The 20,478-nt window shown below is 36.9% G+C and overlaps 1 protein-coding gene across 1 annotated transcript; it reads left to right on the top strand.

Annotated features, from left to right (window-relative positions):
- Positions 1 to 205: 205 nt before the first annotated feature.
- Positions 206 to 14,490, top strand: LOC140021505 (DExH-box ATP-dependent RNA helicase DExH5, mitochondrial-like). The gene is made up of 19 exons (XM_072072493.1): positions 206 to 838; positions 2,240 to 2,394; positions 2,480 to 2,567; positions 2,948 to 3,178; positions 4,919 to 5,014; positions 5,937 to 6,125; positions 6,216 to 6,375; positions 6,457 to 6,587; positions 7,381 to 7,548; positions 7,636 to 7,908; positions 8,985 to 9,179; positions 10,219 to 10,422; positions 10,598 to 10,667; positions 10,784 to 10,932; positions 12,576 to 12,881; positions 13,168 to 13,227; positions 13,306 to 13,458; positions 13,675 to 13,785; positions 13,995 to 14,490. The coding sequence occupies exons 1-19, from the start codon at positions 452 to 454 to the stop codon at positions 14,460 to 14,462; spliced, it is 3,594 nt and encodes a 1,197-aa protein (XP_071928594.1). The 5' UTR covers positions 206 to 451; the 3' UTR covers positions 14,463 to 14,490.
- Positions 14,491 to 20,478: the final 5,988 nt, after the last annotated feature.

Here is a 20,478-nt window from a genome sequence, read left to right as displayed (position 1 = left end):
TATTAGAGGCTGGAAACTATTATTAAGTGAGGCTAAACATGAAATCATTAATTTGCATTGAAGCTAATCAGCAGCTAAATGGTTTGATTAATTATTTAATCATGAAGAAGAAGACAAGGGCTACAGAAAAGTGTCTGAAATGGTAAATATACTTTAAAACTGTTCTAACCGATGGTTTTGACTGCTCCTGATCAATTGGGATCTCAAAACTAATCTAATCTAGCATTAAGCCCACAAATCTAGTTTGTGAATCTTTCTTCCATATATCACCCCCCAATAAATCAGGTCACGTGACTCCTTCACATTAATCGCCTTTTGAACCAACCACCCGATCAAACCGTTTCTCTTCAGCCCAAACCCCCACAAAAACAGCTAAAACTTCCATGACTGTTCCGGCCACCGGAATCGGCACCAGCACCGCTGACTCACCTCACCGGACACCTCGCCGTGGATGATCCTCTCTTCTCTCCATTTCTATACTTACAATTCACACGCCAAAACCCTAAAACCCCAGAAATTGGTAGTATCTCGGGAGGTGAAAATGAAGGACCGGTTGCCGTCTTCCTACGGCGCTGTCTATGTTCCTCCGCACCACCGCCTCCGCTCCGTCATTTCCAAAACCGGCACTCCTACTGCTCCTCCCACGTCTCCTCCTCGTGCTATTCATTCCAAGCCGGCGTTAACCAACAGTGATGATAAACACAGCTCATTTGTAAATTCTAGAAACAATACTTATCTGCCTCCTCACCATTTTCACCAGCAGCTTAAGAAGAAAAGCTCGACTGATGACGTGTCATCGGAAGGCTCCGACCGTGACATTGATCTCCCTGTTCATCCAGTAAATCTCGAATTTGCTTAGCTTTTACATAAATGATAGTTTTGTTTAGTTTGTAGTCATGATTAATGTGCTTATTGTTATTGATTCTGTTGTGAAGTTGACGGATTGGGAACAAGTTTATTAATTTTTTTTTGGTGGAACTTACTATGTGGTATGTAATTTATAGCTTCACATTTTGGTTGCTTTTCCCCATTGTAAAGGCTGAGCTGGTTCTCTAGAAAATTTTTTAATATTTTTGCTGGATATATGGGCAATGGTGAAAATTGATTAGCAGTCAAGTTGAATGTTTATCAGGTGACTGAAGTCGAGTTAATTGGTGATTTCTTTCATATTGTCAGTGGATGTATAGCTGCATGAATAAGCATCTAATTGAAGGGAAAAAGGAAAAGGAATTTTTTTGGAGTCAAATTACAGGCGATAATATAATTATACCTTAACTATTAGTGATTCATTAGCATGTTAAAAATCTTAATTTTCAGACTTGATAGGAAATGGTGTTTACTGCTGTTGTCGTTTTCATGTTACGGATTTATGTTAACATAATCTGCTTGAAGGAGTCTTGATGAAGTATTATTCTTTGGTATTCATCATGTCTTGTCAACGTGAAGTTCTCTATTTTCAGTTTTGCAAGCTGTCATTGTGGCTCTCTCTTTTTGTTTAACTTCTGGGATATTTTTTTAAAATTCTTTGATTATCCATTATTGGAGAGTTCTAATGAATTTTGCAAGGGTGAGTTCTGCTTAGTGTTCCCGTTGGCACATAAGGCTGGTTGGCATGTTTGCTACTTCATCACGGTGTCCTCATATTGCATAGATTTTCTCAATTAATTGTTTAAAGTCTGAGTTAAGAAAAGGCTTTCATGAGCATAAAAGCAATGCAGTTCTCCTCACAAAAACATTATAATTAAGTGTTCCAAAAAGGTTCCAATAATCTGAAGCCATCCAAGATGGTGTGGTGCAATTTAGCATTTAGATTAGTGTCTAAGAATTCATTTGATTGGTTCTGGGATGTTTTGTCTAAATTTTTCTTTATTTATATATTCCTCATTTATTACCATTTACCATTTAGTGTATCCTGGGTCAATTAAACTATTGCTTCTCTCATTTTCTTCGAGATGTAAAGTTCTATTGAGTGTGTTCGACAGCAATAGATGCAACGTAGGATGCCAGTTAGTTGTACAAGTAGTTAAATTTGTAGTACTTCTTTGACAGATTGAAAGGGTAGGTATTGGTGCGCCTTTTGTGTGCAACATGCATTCAAAAAATGAAATAGACTTGTCTGTATTGAGTTTTGTGACTGCTCAACTTACGATTTTAGCTGAGTAATATTAGACTTCTTATGTATATGAGGAGGGAATGATGCGTTTGTTTCTTCTTAAAGCTTATATATGATAATTTCCAGGGTGGTTCCTCTTTTGATAATATTGATTCTTGGAAGTGGAAGCTAACCACTCTTCTGCGAAACAAGGATAAGCAAGAAGTAGTATCAAGGGAGAAAAAGGATAGGCGTGATTATGAAGATATAGCAGCTCTGGCAAGCCAAATGGGTTTGTATAGGTATCTTCAACTTCATAGGATCAGCTTTACTTATGTCTCAACATACTTTTGGCATGCAATCTCGACATGTGATTGTCTTTTGCAGCCATCTGTATGCTAAAGTGGTTGTTGTCAGCAAGGCTCCCCTGCCGAACTACAGGTTTGATCTGGATGACAAGCGTCCTCAGAGAGAGGTATGTTTAAGCTCATAAAGCTTTATGTGTACCCTCGCTTAAGTGCATGCTTGATGGTTTGATATATATTTGTGCAATTAGTTTTGTTTCATTTGGTCTTACAAACATGTTGGCTTTCGTTGTTCTTTCAATTTATTCATTTAGATTGTCTACCTTTTGGATGCAACTGGCTTTTCCCTCCTATTTTGAGTCATATCAATTTCCTCGATGTGAGTAGGTTTAATCATTGCCAACTGAGTTAAAAAGGTGCTTGCTGTTGCCATGGCCTCATTAGAATTCTTGCTTACGAAGAATGTTCTTCCTTTACCATTTCATTTACTCCCTCTTCTACTTTCACCTTTGGAAGTTACTAAATTTCTGGATCAACAAATTTATCACAGGTGATCTTGCATCCAGGGATACTGAGAAGCGTGGACTACTATTTGCGAGAGTACATGTCCCAAAAGCCTAAGGGCATGGATATGTTTTCAAGGTCAAGCAGTAATGGTAGTATTGCCACTGATGAGGGGCTTTTTGAGCAACCAGAACCATTCTCACATAATAAGGCTGCCATGAAGAAAATTATTTCACGGAGAAGTTTGCAGATGCACACTGAGCGGCAAACCTGGCAGGTTCAAGAACCTTTCAAATCTAGAAAGCATGATATCCCTCTTTCATGACTAAAAAGTGGAATTATTGGGATATTTGCTGTTTCAAGAAAGCAACTTGCTTGCTGTCCTGTATTTTTATTTCAATTCAGCTGTGTTTGCACTTAAAAATTATCCCAGAGTCATAGCTTATATGGCCAAGTTGCATAAAACACATTTGAAGGAGGTGCACAATGGTGCATAGTTACATTCAATTAGAGAGCGTGAGTTTTCATAACACAGGGATGTTACTTCTCAACCTAGTGGTCTCTCATTTTCATGTTGGAAGGGCTCTAGAGTTCTTGTTGAATGGCTGGAGAAGCATATTGGCATTTGCAAGATTTTGAGAACTTTTTTTTCTATTTGGTGTTTGCATGTTACCCGGGGCATGGTTCCTTGGGCCTAAGTGCCAAATATAAACTTAGAGAAAGACAAGTGCACATAAACACGGTGATGGAACTTTAATAGCAGTTGCATAGTTTCACAAAAAACATTATGTGGTTGATAGCTTTGCCATTTCAGATATGTGGTATAAACAGGCAAAAGTGTCAGCGATATATGGCAGAGGGTAAGTAGTTAAGATAGGAATACTGTAAAAAGGATCAGCAGTTGGGTATAGTTCATTGGGCAAATAGAGATAATAATTGCAGAATTAAGATGGGCCAATTATGGGTACTGGGAGGGAAGAGAAAGCTCAATAAAGGTAATGATGCTAACTGAAGAAGTCATCATTTTAGGTGTCCTATGGCTTCTTATTCTGGAAAACTTCATTGGAGTAGACAAGCTTTCGTATCACATTACAGAATCACTTGGAGAAGAAGAAATTAGCAAAAAGAGTCAAAATAAACCAACTGAATTGTGAGTTTGGCGAGTTGAAACCAAAAAATTGGTGCTGTGAAGGGAACTATCAATGGGGTAGCAACTTAAGTGAATGCTTAATGTGAAATGGATCAATTTCCATATTCTGGTTCTTCTGATACAATTTTAGCATTGAGGGGCTTTGTTCGCAACTTTTGCGCTGCATTTTGTCCCTCTTAGTACATAACCATGCACATTTTTTTCCTTCTGGCCTCTTGTTTGTTTTTCATTTCTCCTTTGTTCAAACAGCAGTATATTGCTGATTTATCTCGAACTACATTTTTTTGTCATTCGAGAAAAATTTATTTCTTAACACTTGTTGATTTTTTCATCTTTTAATTCTCTTCTTAAAGTAGAAGGTTGTGACTGCCCTTGTGATTAACTGTTGGAGCTTTAGGCCTAGTAATATCTCACCAGAGTGTGGAAATATCATTCACCTGACTGGTTAGGTTCTTAATAATGCCAGTAAGATAGCAGTCCCTGATGAGATCTTCCGTTGGTGAGATGCACCACTAGTTTTAGTTCTTATCAGCTGTTGCAGTAGCATGTATGGCTTGGAATGTAGTATCTGACATGCTATTTGTGCTGCTTATTGAGGTTGATTACACTCTCTTTGAGTTGATGTAGCTTCTCCATTGGCTTGGGGATCCAAGAAATCCTTCTTGATGCTTGTGTGAAGTTTCAAGTTCATAGAGTTTCTGTTCTCTGTTATGGTGTTCTCATACGCATTGCTTATTTAGCTATCGAGTATTTAAGGCTTAATGCAGAGTCTGGAGCTATGCAGAACGTTTAAACTTTTCAGTTTCTTGTTTAATTGAAAGAAAAGTGAGGTGTAATTGTAGTTATAATGCTTTTTGGTTTTGATAGGAATCTCAACAAGGCCAGAAGATAATGGAATTTCGCAGGAGTCTTCCTGCTTACAAGGAAAAGGATGCAATATTAAGTGCCATTGCAAATAACCAGGTAGTGGAAATGCTAATTTTGACCTTACTGATTGCCTGCCAAGAGTCAAAGACCTTTGAGAATTATGCATATTTCTAAATTTTCTGGACCATTAGACAAAATATTTTTAGCTACATCTTTCATCCTCTCCTCTTTTGCATCAAAATCAGTTTATTTGTCATCTGTCCATTAGATTAAGCTAAAAATTTTTCAGACTTTCTTTCCACTCTATTCTGCCCTTACCAATATGCTAATCAAATTGCAGTTTGGTATGAGTTCTTAAACAGTCCAGGAAAGATGTTCTGACAAGAAAGTTTTTCTTGCTTTCTAATATTTTGGTGCATAAGTTGTATTATGGCCTTGCTGATACTAGCCAAACCCCAAGGGCTACACATTTTCTAGAGAGAGAGTTTTATTAATTCAACTTCTGAAACTTTGATAGGGGTCTCTTGCACCCATTTCTTCCTGTTATTGATGCTTAAATGTCTTTTTTGTTTCTTTTCTTTTTCTTTTTGTTGGAGAATGCATGCAAATTATTCTTATTGGTGGAGGGAAGATATAATGCCCCAGTTAGTATTGAAAAGCTTGGCTGGGATTATTCTCCAGTGCATTTCGTGATAACAATCTATTAAAAAACTCTTCCTTTGTGCATCTGTTTTTATTGTTATTAGCTATATATTAGCGTAGCTTTGTGAAATATTTATAGATATTTAAGTCTTCATAAATTTGTTCCAACAAGAACAAGCAAGCGCACACACACACCAAAAAAAAGGAATAAAAAAAGATAGATATTGAGACAATGGGACTTTAAATTAGTTTTGAACATTATGGGAATCTTTCAGTTTTTCACTTGGAAGCTTTTCTTCTATAAGTAGATTGAAATATTTTCTCTGGTTATTATAACTTATTTCATTGAAGATGAGAAAACATTTGTTGTCTATAGGTGGTTATAATCTCTGGTGAAACTGGTTGTGGAAAGACAACACAGATTCCACAGTACATTTTGGAGTCTGAGATTGAGGCTACTCGTGGTGCAATGTGCAATATCATATGCACTCAACCTCGAAGAATATCTGCAATGTCTGTATCTGAAAGAGTCGCTGCAGAGAGGGGAGAATTGTTGGGTGAAACAGTAAGTCCCGATATTTCCAAATGTTCAGTATAGCCAGGGATGAGTTTGCAGACATGTAAAGTGACCTAAATATCTGATGTATATTCTCAGGTTGGTTATAAAGTCCGATTAGAAGGTGTGAAAGGAAGGGATACTCACCTCCTTTTTTGCACAACAGGCATCTTGTTAAGAAGGTTATTGGTAGATAGGAACTTAAAAGGTGTATCACATGTTATTGTTGATGAGGTCCATGAACGTGGAATGAATGAAGGTAAAATCTTGTCTTTACAGAGATCGTACCATCAGATCTCATTAAGGAAAGTTTCTAACTTCTAGTTATTCTTGATTTCAGATTTCCTGCTTATAGTTTTAAAAGATCTACTTCCTCATCGACCAGAATTGAGGCTGATTTTGATGAGTGCAACACTGGATGCAGAGCTCTTCTCGTCATACTTTGGCAGGGCTCCTATGGTCCACATTCCAGTGAGCATACACTGCATCTTGCACTTATAAGGAAATTATGGTTTATCTTGACTGGCTAAATTTTCTTTCAGATCACTTCATTTAATTTCTTTTTGTGGGTTTCCTTTCTTTTTTCTTTTATTTATTTATTTATTTATTTTGTTTGTTTTCTTGTGTGTGTGAATAAGACTTGCGTGGTTTTGTGCATATTTCAACTCGTTTTGTTTGATGTGTGTTCAAGAGTTACAATTGTATAGCTTGTAAATCAGCTGGTGCCTGGTGTTGAATTTTTTCTGAAATTCATGAAGGCTTTGATGTTAGGAAAATTTTTAAGATGATGCCCCTTTAGTGAAATGTTTTACCCACTACAGATCTGGTAAAAGAATCTGGTCATCAAACACATTTCTCATCCAAATTTGTTTTTTGGAGCTTATGGTTCCTCCAATGATTTTCATGTTTTCAATTTTAATTTTTTATTTTAGCGTCCCAGTTTGACGTTTAACTTGCTTTTTCAACTTTCACGTTGAAAATCATGCCAAGGCAATGCAGAACATTTAATATGGGATTTGGATTATTTGCCATTTAGTCATTGTCGGCCTTGTTAAGACCATGGTTATCATGGATTATGTGTGAGAAATTGGAGTTAGTCTGAGTTTGTGGGGTTTTACTGGTCTTGGTGTTCAGTCAGAAAAGATGGAAAAGATATATAGTTTTGCAATGCTATAACAGTTTTTCTTGTGAAACAAATGGATGAATAATTTGTGCAATCAGTGGAACCCCAAGTGAAATTTGTTATCAACTCGTGTTTATCTAGGGCTTCACGTATCCTGTACGAACTCATTTTCTGGAGAACATTTTGGAAATGACGGGATACAGGTTAACACCATACAATCAAATTGATGATTATGGTCTGGAGAAATTATGGAAAATGAACAAGCAAGCTCCAAGAAAGAGGAAAAGCCAAATTGCTTCTGCTGTTGAGGTATTGTAAGTTACTATTACTTCTACTTCATTCTAAGTTTGTCATTCTCTTGCTGACATGCTTTGCATGTTTGGTAAATGTAATCAGGATGCACTTAGAGCAGCTGACTTTGAGGATTATAGCCCACTGACACGGGAGTCCTTGTCTTGTTGGAACCCTGATTGCATTGGGTTCAACCTTATAGAGCATCTTCTGGATTATATATGTCAAAATGAAAAGCCTGGTGCTGTGTTAGTTTTTATGACTGGTTGGGATGACATAAGTGCATTGAAAGAAAAGCTCCAGGGCCATCAAATAATAGGAGATCCAAACCAGGTTCTGCTGTTGACCTGCCATGGTTCTATGGCTAGTTCCGAACAGGTGATTTCAAAGTATACAAATTTTTTGCTTCTTGGGTTTCTCATTTTATAAAGTTGTGTTGAAATGAACACGTCTGTTGGTAATGTTTGTCATTCCACCAAAACTTAGCAGATGCCTTGGCATTTGTCTATTGTAGCTGTAGATTCCTGGTGATCAGGAGTGTAGGAAAATATAAATATACACGTAAACCCATCTCAGTGATGGAAGATAGATCAATGAGAAATTATTAAGTAATTTAAATTGAAGTATTTGCTTAACAAGGAAGAAAAGGTGCGAGGATTAGACGGTTGAATGATACGAAATTTCTTTCCTGAGTTTTCTGCCACCATCCTGCCACTGACAAGTGCCGGTCATCACCCTACTTCTCCAAAGGTGACCCACCCATGGAAACATTGGTTTCGCCTGTGGCCCACCAGAGATGCTCTAAGAGTTGAGTTTCCTTTCAGTTGCTTTAGCCGAAGCTGCCTTAGATGCTCCTTTTCTGGCATAATAATCAGCAGCAACGATATTTTTGTCAATTTGACACTCTTAAGATGGTTTCTGTCATCTAGATTTAAAAATAACACAGAACATTTTATATCAGATGTGCAACATGTTCTTTCTTCCTTTTTTCCGGTGCAGTTAAATGTTTGGCTGAGCCTTTTTTTTTATGCTCATATCTGTTTCGAAGTGTTGTTGTTTGCTTTGACTTCTATTTGTTTAATCAAGCTGATTCTGACAAGCAGCCATGGAGGTGCGTTTGGAAGTAGCTTTGCCTGTTTGAAAAATTATATTAAACCAAAGCTTCATCTTTCTGAATTGCTTGTTGGATGACTGCTTTTAAGGTGCCTGAGAGAAGTTGAAATATCAAGAAGGAAACATGAGTTCCAAATATTTCTTTATCTTGAAGCATTTTGACAGGTTGTAGTGTCAATAGTTCAACATTTAGGCCGTAACATGTATCTCACAGAAACTTTAGTAGTCTTATATTTTTTTGCTTTCAGCTTTATGTGCAGAGTAATAAATTTTACCATTTGAAGTTAATTATGAGACATCCAATTCTAGTGATTTATGCTTTTGATCTTGGATGCCTGCAGAGTTTAATTTTTAACAAAGCTGAAGATGGAGTAAGAAAGATTATCTTAGCTACTAATATTGCTGAAACCAGTATCACAATTGATGATGTTGTACTTGTGATTGACTGTGGAAAGGCAAAGGAGACATCATATGATGCATTAAATAACACTCCTTGCTTGCTTCCTTCCTGGATCTCTAAAGTTTCAGCCAAACAAGTGAGTACTTTTCTTTTTGGATAGTTTATTTCATGTGGTAGCCTTGCTTGCATTATTTTGTGATCTTGTTGCCCTCAAAAGTTGATTTTTCTCCTTTGGCTTTTTAACCACGAGCATAACATTTGCGAGGATGTAGCCTCAGGGCATTGTCATGTTCAGGCAAATAATAAAAGGACCAATATTTTTTCCCTTCAAAGAGTTGATCAGATCTCTTGTTTGGCCGACAATGAACAACGGATACATACTACTGTGATATAAACTTAGGGCATTGCGATGTTGGGAAAATGAAAAAACATATAGAGGAATAAAAAATCTGATCTTAGTGACTGTGGGATTGAGAATGAAATATTTAATGACCATATCATTTACTTGAATATAAGAGAGCTTTAAGATACAGGTGTCGCAGTATCGAGATCATTGTTTTGATGAAAAGGTAAAAATCAAAGGGTTATTGTTGTTTCAGGAATGTTTAATTACTAGACACATATGACAGGGAAGGGGCAGCTGTTACAAAATCATTGTGTAGTTTTGAGGTTTTATGAAAAAGAATGTAGTTGATGTCAACAGCATTTAACTGGCAGTTTAGGTATACATAAAATCATGAAAATTTTTGGGTTAACATAAGCTTGTAGGAATTTGAAAAAATTCTTTGTAGTTATGGCAGGAGGTATTGTGGTTTAGTTTAACTTACCCTTAACTTTAGGTCTTTGTATCATATGGGCAAGTCCTTCACAAGAAAAGTAAGGCAATAAAAATTGACAGTTTTTTCTTATTCTATGATGTTATTCCAGCAAATTTTTATTTTGGAACAAGTAGTATTGATCATAGTCAGGTGGGTGATGATAAATTGCCTCCGTAATTCTGCTAGGTTTGCATGCAGAAAAGAATTTCCTTCCAAAAATCTTATCATAGCCCTTCTATGATGCTAATTTGGAAATTTGAGGGGGTTCCTATAGCACTCTTATGAGTGATATACTGCTCTTAAGTTTTGATTTCTATATTGACTACCCCATTATCTTATTGGTTCATGGAATTTCAGAGAAGAGGAAGAGCTGGACGTGTACAACCAGGAGAATGTTACCGTCTTTATCCCAGATGTGTATATGATGCTTTTGCAGATTATCAGTTGCCAGAGATATTGAGAACACCTCTGCAGTCACTTTGTTTGCAAATCAAAAGTCTAAAACTCGGTAGTATTTCAGAGTTCCTTTCTAGAGCTCTGCAGTCACCAGAGTTACTAGCGGTAATACTACGAAGTATACCTTTCATTTTGTTCTTATCACTTGTGTAATGTGGAGCCTCTTCTTTTGCAATATTTCCAGTTGGTTCCTTTAGCAACATGGGCACTTGACCTCCCAGCACACAAATTGTTAAATTCCAACATTACTAACTAATTCTTTTTCCTGAATTTGCTACAGGTGCAAAATGCTATCGAGTATTTGAAGGTTATTGGGGCTTTAGATGAGAATGAAAACCTGACTGTTTTAGGTATTTGTTCATTGTGTGTTCCATCGCCAGCCTGTGTTTTGTTTATTAATCATGGATATCAGCAGATCAACATTTAGTATAGATTCTGATATTGTGTTTCATCATTTTCTGGACAGGGCGCTACTTAACTATGCTTCCCATGGAGCCTAAATTTGGGAAGATGCTAGTACTTGGTGCCATCTTTTATTGTCTGGACCCTATATTAACTATTGTTGCTGGTCTAAGTGTCCGTGATCCTTTCTTAAGCCCTTTAGACAAAAAAGATGTAAGTCAAGCTTTCTTTTCCTTATATAGATTCTTTCTGCTTGTCACATGTAACAGTTGGTCTTTCTTCTATTCTACTCCTACAAATATTATTTTGATCTCCAAAATGTCCTAAAGACCTGGTGCTATATCCAGTCTACCAGTGTGGTGGTTTTCCTGCCCTTGCATATCCTTTCCAGTTAAATCATCCAGTTAATTTGTAGAACTGCTAATATTTTGTGCAATAGTTATGATTTTAGTCATGTACATCAAACAAGGATAAGCAGGAGTTGCTGATGGCATTATTTGGATGGTCAGATGGTCAACAGAAGCATGTGACTAGTTGCTTAATGTTATTTTCTGCTGTCAAACCTCTAGTCCATCCAAAAACATGTTTACATTGCTGTGATCTGCTGATGATCTGGTTCCAGCAACCTTACTTTGCACTGTATTTCTGTATTAACCTTTTCCATATAGTCAGATGTAAGTGAAATAAAACAATTCTTGTATTGCACCTTGTATGGGGGCCACATGATTTCTTGGGTGAAATGTTGTTGGCAGTTAATGCCACTATCATTTTCCCTGAAGCAGTTACCTTGTTTTCATTTTGTCTGTCTTCAACCAGCTTCTACCCTTCTTTCTTAAACAATCATTTGACTTATTACGAAATTGGGGAATCCAGCAACGCTAAAAATATAAAACAGAAAGGCATATCAGGATTAAGGGAAAAAGAAAGTGATCCTGTACATTAGGTTATCTTGTTAAGATAGACTGTTTATCTTGTTAAGATAAACCGATCCCATACATTAGGTTATACTGCTCGTTAAACAAGGGCTCTCCAGGCATTTTGTGGATCATTGGCTACCAAAAGAGTGAACTATTGCTTGCAAATGCATTTCCAAATGGAGAATATCAGACTAATTACTGCAAAACTTTGAATTCTATCAAAATTAGGTTCCACATCTTAATCTCAACACATAAATAACCTGACATTTTCTGTCTGCTTGTGATCATGTCACTTCATATCTGTTATAGGGGTTACATGGACTTTTAAAAGTCTAATTGATGAAAGAAGAACCTGGTTTGCACCTGTTGCTCCATTGCCCCTCTGCTGTGTCCATATTCGTGTATGTGTGAATGAAAACTTGGTATAAATTGGATTTTCTGCTCCTCGTTGATGCTCTTTTAAGTCTGTGTCTTAGTGCATAAGCAATAATTTTCCCTTTAATTAGAGGACATTGTGGGGGATAATTAGTGCCAGTAATTTATGTGTCAAAATCACTGAGAGTAACAAGTTAGACTCACCATTAATGTTAAGGATCATTATCGAAATAGCATTTGAGGTAAAATACTGGTGTTTCTGAAAATGTATGTTTTGATGCTAAGGTGACATTGTTAACATTGCAGATGAGATGTTGCCAGTTCATAAAGTGCAAAAGAAAAATCATTGGCAAGGCTTAATTTGAAAGTACTAGGCACTTCACTGTCAAGCTTCTACTGGCATTAACTTCTAAGTACTTGGATTTAGGATTTTAAGCACAAGTGGAAGTTCCTTTGGCAATCTGTGAGCAGTTATGTGTGATCAAGCTGATTTGCATTATTAACAGGCATTTTGAGATATCTATGTTAATGAACTGTTTCATAAAATGGCTTTTTTATTCTCAGCTAGCAGAAGCTGCAAAAGCACAGTTTTCTCAAGACTACAGTGACCACCTTGCCCTTGTTAGGGCATATGACGGATGGAAAGATTCTGAAATGGACCTAGCTGGATACGAGTACTGCTGGAAGAATTTTCTGTCAGCACAGTCGATGAAAGCAATTGATTCTCTTAGAAAAGAGTTCTACTTGTTGCTCAAGGATACAGGCCTTGTTGATAGCAACTCCACCACCTACAACACCTGGAGTTATGACGAGCATCTCCTCAGGGCAGTTATTTGCTATGGGTTGTATCCAGGAATTTGTTCTGTTGTGGTAAGCCATGCTCTTGTTGGAGGTTCTGTATATAGTTTCTTATGGCCTTTGGTTTCTTGGTGCATCAGTAATAATGCTTATATAATATGAACATAATATTGACCTTTTGTGTTTGAATGAACTGAATCGTGCTACAAGACACCGCTAACTGTAGCATCACGTTTTTTAATATGATTAGTGAATTAGTTTACGTATATACTGACATCGTGGAAATCTTGCTTGTTATAGATTTTTGTGTAGACCTTGCTTGTTATATTTCTGATTGCTTGCACAAATTTCATTACAGCCAAATGAAAAGTCGTTCTCATTCAAAACAATGGAAGATGGTCAGGTGCTTCTATACTCTGTAAGTGTTCATCCTCTACCTCCTTGTTTTCAAATTCTCGAAGTGGTGTTGGCTAATTTTTGTTTCAACTTTATTCAGAACTCAGTCAATGGACGTGAATCTAGAATACCATATCCATGGCTAGTTTTCAATGAGAAGATCAAGGTGAACTCTATTTTTCTTCGGGATTCAACAGCCGTGTCTGATTCAGTACTCCTCCTTTTCGGTGGAAGTGTCTTGAAAGGGGACATGGTGAGTTCATTCATTTAAGCATATATATTCTGCCTTAACAAACCCTCTTGCCTTAAGACCACACATCTCTTTAGCTGCAAAACTAAGGTCCAAGAAAATTAAAGAGAGAGAGGGAGAAGAAGGATATCAGGCTTTCGTTGTTGCTGCTTGTTTTGAGATTATAGCGTCGTTATGCATTTGATGTGTAATGTGAAATTGTGTTCTTCTTTTTGACAGGATGGACACATAAAAATGCTTGGTGGATACCTGGAGTTCTTTATGAGCCCTAGTGTAGCTGAAATGTACCAAAGCTTAAGGAGAGAACTCGAGGAGTTAATTCAGACCAAAGTATGTCGAATAGTGAAAGAAAGTTTTGTCATGCCTGAATGTTGCTCCTATCCTATTTCATTGCAGATTTTGTTTTCTGTGATTGTCTGTAACGATTTTTACCTAGTATTGCTGCATTTTTTTGTTCCCTACGACTCTTGGTTGCTTAGTGTTTCATAAGTGTAATCACTTGTAAACAGTGTACTAAAACTAATGAAGTTCATCTACAGCTCCTAAATCCTAGAATGGACATACACTCCCATCATGCGCTCCTATCAGCAATTAGATTGTTGATCACTGAGGATCAAGGTGATGGCAGATTTGTATTCAATCGGCAGGTTCTACAACCCCCAAAACCATCTGCTGTGGCAGTAGCAGCACCACCAACCTTGATGTCTAGGACAGAAAGTGGCCCTGGAGGTGATAATTCAAAGAGTCAACTACAAACATTGCTGACACGAGCAGGATATGCAGCACCCATCTACAAGACCAAGCAAGAGAAGAATAATCAGTTTCTAGCAACAGTTGAATTTAATGGAGTGCAAATAATGGGCCACCCTTGTAACAACAAGAAACAAGCAGAAAAAGATGCAGCAGCTGAGGCTCTCGAGTGGCTGTTGGAAGGACACCAGAGAGGTCATGATTATATTGAACAAATGTCCTTGTTTCTCAAAAAAAGCAAGAAAGAGCACAGATAACGTTGGTGTTGTCATAGAATGAACAGAAGTAAGCTGCCATATTGCAAGATCACGATGATGAAGCATGGAAGTGTTGCTTCTAAGTGCATGCCTTGCAGGCTTACGGAGTACGGATTCTGCTCTTGCACCAAGGAGCTTATCCATTGACAGATAGATAAAAGGTTGTCAATGTGAAGTTTGTTTATGGCAAGAGCTATTGGGTCGGTATATCCAGGCACAGAGATGCAAGTGTTGGTCAGATATGCAGCCGCTCCTGGATGTGGATGGATTGGCAGATAGACGAAGTTGTAGAAATTAGGCTAGAGGATTAATTGTTATTATGAAGTGGCAACGAGGTCAGGAGCCTTTGTGCTTCTACCAAGCAAGCACTTTGAGATGATCCCGATGAAAATATGCATGATAGCATATGGAGAGATCTCTGAAAACCGGGCTAGTGTATTCCTTTAGTGCTTAATGATCACGTTGATGCTTGTTGTACCTAATGTTCTGTTGTAAGATCATCATCATAATCCGATGGGTCATCATTTTCCTTTCAGTCTCCAATCACCTGTATTGTGAAGGTTTTTTCTTAGTGTTTGCTTTACGATTGCTAGCAACCGACCGTTTTAAGTCATAAACCATGTACCTATTCCTCAATCAACAACACATAAGCGGGGCACGCGCAGGCCTGCTTGATAACCTGGAAAACTTTCTGAAGTCTAAATTTCAGGTACAAGAAAACAGACACTGCAGAGTTGAAGGTTGCCGTCATAGTTAATTCTTGTGGAAGAGAAGAGTCTGTCTCTCTCTCTATCTCTCTTCTTCTTCCTTTTTTTTTTTTTTATTTAAAAAAAAAAGAGGGGTGGGGGGTGGGGGGTGGGGGGTGGGTCAAGCCTGCGTGGTTTTTCTTGTATTCATTGAATTAGAGCATCAAAAGTTACAGTTGGATTATCATAGGCGCCTTATATGCACTTTCCTTGTGCGCCATATCTTTAGTTGTTGATTGAGCGAAAAATGCTGCAGTTCCAAGTTATTTTTCTTCTGAGACAAATACGCCTGCGAATCTGTGAACGTGTGTGCATGAAAATTAGTAAGTTGTTGGACCACCTCCAGAAGATTGTGACACTGTTCCCAAATCAAATGAAATAAAAAATCAGGAGTGTCCTCGAAATGCGACATTGATCTGACTGTCGGGGATCATCTATGTGATTAGGTAAATAATGTTGAGAGAAATGGAATCTAACCATACGAGATTGGGACAGCTTGGGAAACTCTGTTCCTCCTTGTCTTGAATCCTTAACTGAGAAATGCGTTGTTAATTAGTCTCAATCTTTGCTGCGCATGAAAAGGCAAAATTTAAGTCTGTAGGGTCGGCAAATGGCCAAATGCTGTGCTCCTGTTCACAAAATGAGGGCCTTAATATGTTCATAATGGTGGTGGGGAAAAGAAGAGATATAAAGGCTTCAAGTACTTAAGTTTCAACTTTCAAATCCATCCTGTCAAATCCATTGGAGTGCATGCTTTTGATTTGTTATGTTACTATCAATTTCAAGCCTGATAAACAGATTTTTATAAAACTGAAGGGATCATGAAAATAGTAAAATATGCATGTACGCACTAGTCACATAAAACACTTTTTTTTAAAAAAATTTTTTTCGTCTTTTGCCTTGTTCAAATTACAAAACTCAAAGAAAGAGAGAATTATGAGTTCAATTTGTTGGTGCCCTCTTCATAGTGAATCAATATTGGACCAATCATATGATTAAAGTGTCATATATAATTGGTATTAGCAAAAAATTTTATGAGCAACGAACTTCAATTCCTCCTTTAAATCTTTTGAATATCCAGTAGGACATATTGAGGCGAGAGTTTCTTGGCAAGAGCTAATCCCTTCCAAGGCCCACGGTTTGGGTTCCAAATTCAACCAGTCCATTATGTAACTAGGAAAAGTAGATAATTTTAGAAATCTGCCCTGAGGTTTTGTGAAATATCACTTAGCTCCTCTAAATTTTCAAGATTTGGCTTAGCTCCCCTCGAATTGATATTTTGTTAACAGTGTCAGCCCTTCTAATCAAAAGTAATAGAGTATTAGAAAATGCACGTTAGAGGAGAGAGAGTATTTTGGTGTCCTTAATACCCTTAGGCTGTTCAAAAATAAACAATTGAGAAACTAGGAAATGAAAACATTTTGAAAGTGAGAGAGTAACAGTATGATCAAGAGAAAGGTTTGCTGCAATCAGTAGCTAGTAGACTGTTGAAAGCCAATGGTCACTTCAAATGTTGCAGCATTAATAAAAGGCACAAACAACATCAAGAGAGGTAAATTGAGAGGAAATTGGTAGTAAAAAATGACTAGTTCAACCTACGAGGGGCGGTCATACAAATTATCATCATTGTTGAACATTAAAAGTCGCTATTGTGGATCCTATTTTTGATCATAAAATCTCGGGCTTAAGCACCACTATCAAAGGTGAATATTATCATATTCCAATGTATATCAAGTATCGAATTCGTTTACAACCCAAACCATCTCCTGTTACTTATTACATGATTATTTAGAACATCAAATAGTTTAGATTTTTAATTGTTATATAGTAAAGTTTGCGGAATCATGCCTTTACTCCAAAACATTAGGGAATCCCTTTGCTGGTTGTGCAAATTTCTTCTTATTTCCAAGAAATACACCTATTATTCTTTACATAAGAGAGGAAAAAAGGATGGTCCTGCCAAGTAGAAACAAAAGTTCTTTTGTAGGTTATAGCACTCTGATAAAGAAGTTTGCGCCTTTGCTACTATGAGAGACAATTCGTGTCTTTGCTATATCTAGGGTGTAAAAAATGTGCCAATCTCATTTCTAGCCCTTTTCTATTACATGCCAAGATTTCTCTCTCTCTCTCTCTCTGTTGAAGCTAGATAATTGCTTGAGAAATGAGTGTATTGTTGGCAATTCTTCCCCTCTAATAGTGACATATAATCCCCCCATCGCTTCACAAGAGTTAAGCGAGATTTTGAAAATGTCGGGGGAGTTAAGTGATGTTTCGTGAAGTCTCGGAGGAGGTTTCCAAAATGATCCTAAAAAAGAAAGGCAAAACTGAAAACCAATTGATTTTAGAGTTGTTCTAGAATCCAAATCAACCAATTTAGATAAGAGTCTTAGTGGCTTTCAAGCCAACAGGATGTCCTATGATTCTTCGTCGTGTGGCTGTGTGTTTGCTGGACTGTTGGCCACAACGGTGTGATGACAATCACAAGTTGCAATTTGACCTAAAGTTTATGTCACATTTTCATCAATTGAATTTGACAGTAAAGCTTAATGGGACACATGTTTTTTAATCTTGTCGAATTGAAATTTGTGGATCCTTTTCTGGGAAGAGCCCTTGTCCCAATATATATGGCCATGGGCTAATTGTTTTTTACTACTTTCCGTTGTGTCTTCTTTTTCTGGGCCATGTTGGTTTAGATCTTAGATGCGTGATTCCCAACCTATAATATAACCAAGAAAGATGGGTCAAAATCTCAAACCATATGGGGAGGTGGGACGGCCTGTCAGGTCTAAATCAATTATTATTTTCTAAGCTTGCTTGGTCTTGATGATCATCATAAGGACAAAATTTTTGTCATCAGCATAGATTAAGGCCCTTCTACTTTCACCAAATTAAGTTACAGAGGGATAAATTAAATTCCCCCCCAAAAATGCCTTGCTTTCAATAAATAATAGCCAAAACCATTTGCACCGTCGATCGATCGATATTAATACATCGGTTGCTTCCTTTGTTTTGGAACACTGTTGTTATGAAATTTTTGAGATATGAATCGAATTTACGCAAGTAATCTGTCACAAAAATGTAAAACCTCACAAATTCCAGACAAAATGTACGTGCGAGAATGACCTATTATGAAAAACACAGTGCATATACAGACCGATGGATCTATAACATACTTTCTTCCATTAGAATTTGCATGAAAGTCGAAAGATTTATACTCAAAATATGTAAAACAAGAGGGGGCAAATTTATAGACTACACCACTGCGCATTATACTAAACAGAGATGTCATTGTATGCTAGAGAGAAGATTTGATGGGTTGTGGAATAATATTGTCTCTTTCTGTTTGGAATCTCTCTATATCTTCAACCCTACAGTCAATATTGACCGTGGGCCACATTTTTTGTACATTACATGTAGTTCTAATAGTCGTTTATTAAATAATTCTGGGCCCAACTGCAACTAAAACCTTAGTATTCTTAATTTTTCTGTCTCTTCATTTCCAATTTTGGGTTGAGAATAGTAGGATACTACCTACCAATCTGGACCACACAAGGTGGCTTGCCAGCTTGCTGTTTTTTTTTTTTCTAATTTTTTGAGAATCAAGAATTGGCAATTGCATTGGGGGTAATTGTTGTCCAAACCTTCTTATCCTGAGTGAACCATTGCATATTACACTGTTGATGTATTATCAGATAATGAATTACATGAAAAAAATTGATCTATCATTATTGTTTGATAGCTTGGGGAAAGCTTTTTCAGCAGAGAAATGCCCCAGGGACTTAAACAGCTGATTATTTCTCCAAATATATTTACTTACATCATCATTACAATTTTCAATACATCTTTTTATCTTCTCAATTACCTTTTTATCTCACATACATCACATCACAAAAAGTGCTACAGTAAAAATATCTCAAATAACTTACAATCCAAACAAACCTTTTGTTTGTTAAGAGTAAACTTTTCTAAAAGCCATAAAAGTTGCAGAAAAACACATTGAGCCAATACTTTGCTCCTGTTTTACCCTTGAAATTAAAGTTGTGGCTCAATTTTTCAAGTCAAGAAGGAAAAAAGATAGTAGCAACTTGGCCCTTAAAAATTTTTGCCATAAATGACATTAGGGTCATTATTGATCATTTGCTCAAACAAAAAATGGGGTTGAGTGCCTCTCCTATGTAGAAATAGTTGATAGCTATTGTTGTGTCTAGTGGTAAGAGCTAGCCAAGTAATTTCTTGAATCTCAAGCACCCTAATCTTAATCAAGATATCTTGCCTCAAATGATTAGTCATTCACAAAATCATGGTCGGTTATATTTGCCAGACTAGAGGACATTTCAATGTATCTTAATGAAGATATCTTATTCCAATTATTGTGTAATCTTCCAATGTATTGGAATGATTGTACCAAATATTCTGACAAATAATGACGAGGGTATCAAAGTTTTTGTACTTAATTATACACAACAAACTTTTCTAGGAACTCAAGAATCACGGAAACAAAAAGTTGTGCAGTCAAAGAAATTAAGCAAAGTAATTAGACCTACATCATTGGAAGGTCCCAAAAGAACAGAAAGCAATCTTTCTGAATCTTTTGTGGTTAATAAATCAAACCAGGAATCATTACATCCTAGATCCTCACAGCCATTGTTTGACTGGCACTCTTTTTCTTTTCTGATTTTTAAAGCTAATAGGTGGGCAATAATTAATAAAGCCACTGGAGTAGAGTTTATCCACTCTCATTTTAACTGGCTAAGCCAACTTCAGTGAATCCAACCCCACCACTCTCTGTACAGACTTTTTCATGAGCTGGGGAATCAAGAAAAAGAGATTTCCAAAAAGGGCAAACTTCTTTTGCTTAGATCTCTTTGCAGGTTTTTCTAGCAGGTGCCTTTAGACCACTTATTAGCATGTATAGTATTCACTTAATCTATCACTTAAAAAATATAATGCTTGAAATATATCTTAACAAGTGTCCTACGGACATCCGTTAGACAGATCGCTCTTCATTTTTAGTAGACTATCCTGAGGCTCAACCAAGTATTTGTAATCTGCTATTGCAGTGAAAAAATGCAACATCTCAAGCACTGGGGTTTGTTGGACCAGTTGAAGCCTGTATTTTAATGCAAACTAAAATTTGTCAGGGATAGCCAGTAAAATGGCATGTTGGTCACATATACCAGCCTGGGCAATGGTACAAGGCATATGCCTGAAAGCACCTAATTAACAGTTGATAATATGCTGTTGCTATTGGAAATTGCTATCCCAGAAAG

The sequence above is a fragment of the Coffea arabica genome, chromosome 11e, assembly GCF_036785885.1.
Source record: "Coffea arabica cultivar ET-39 chromosome 11e, Coffea Arabica ET-39 HiFi, whole genome shotgun sequence".
Taxonomy (NCBI): domain Eukaryota; kingdom Viridiplantae; phylum Streptophyta; class Magnoliopsida; order Gentianales; family Rubiaceae; genus Coffea; species Coffea arabica.
Note: the sequence above shows the minus strand (reverse complement) of the source record. Positions and strands in the feature narration are given on the sequence as shown.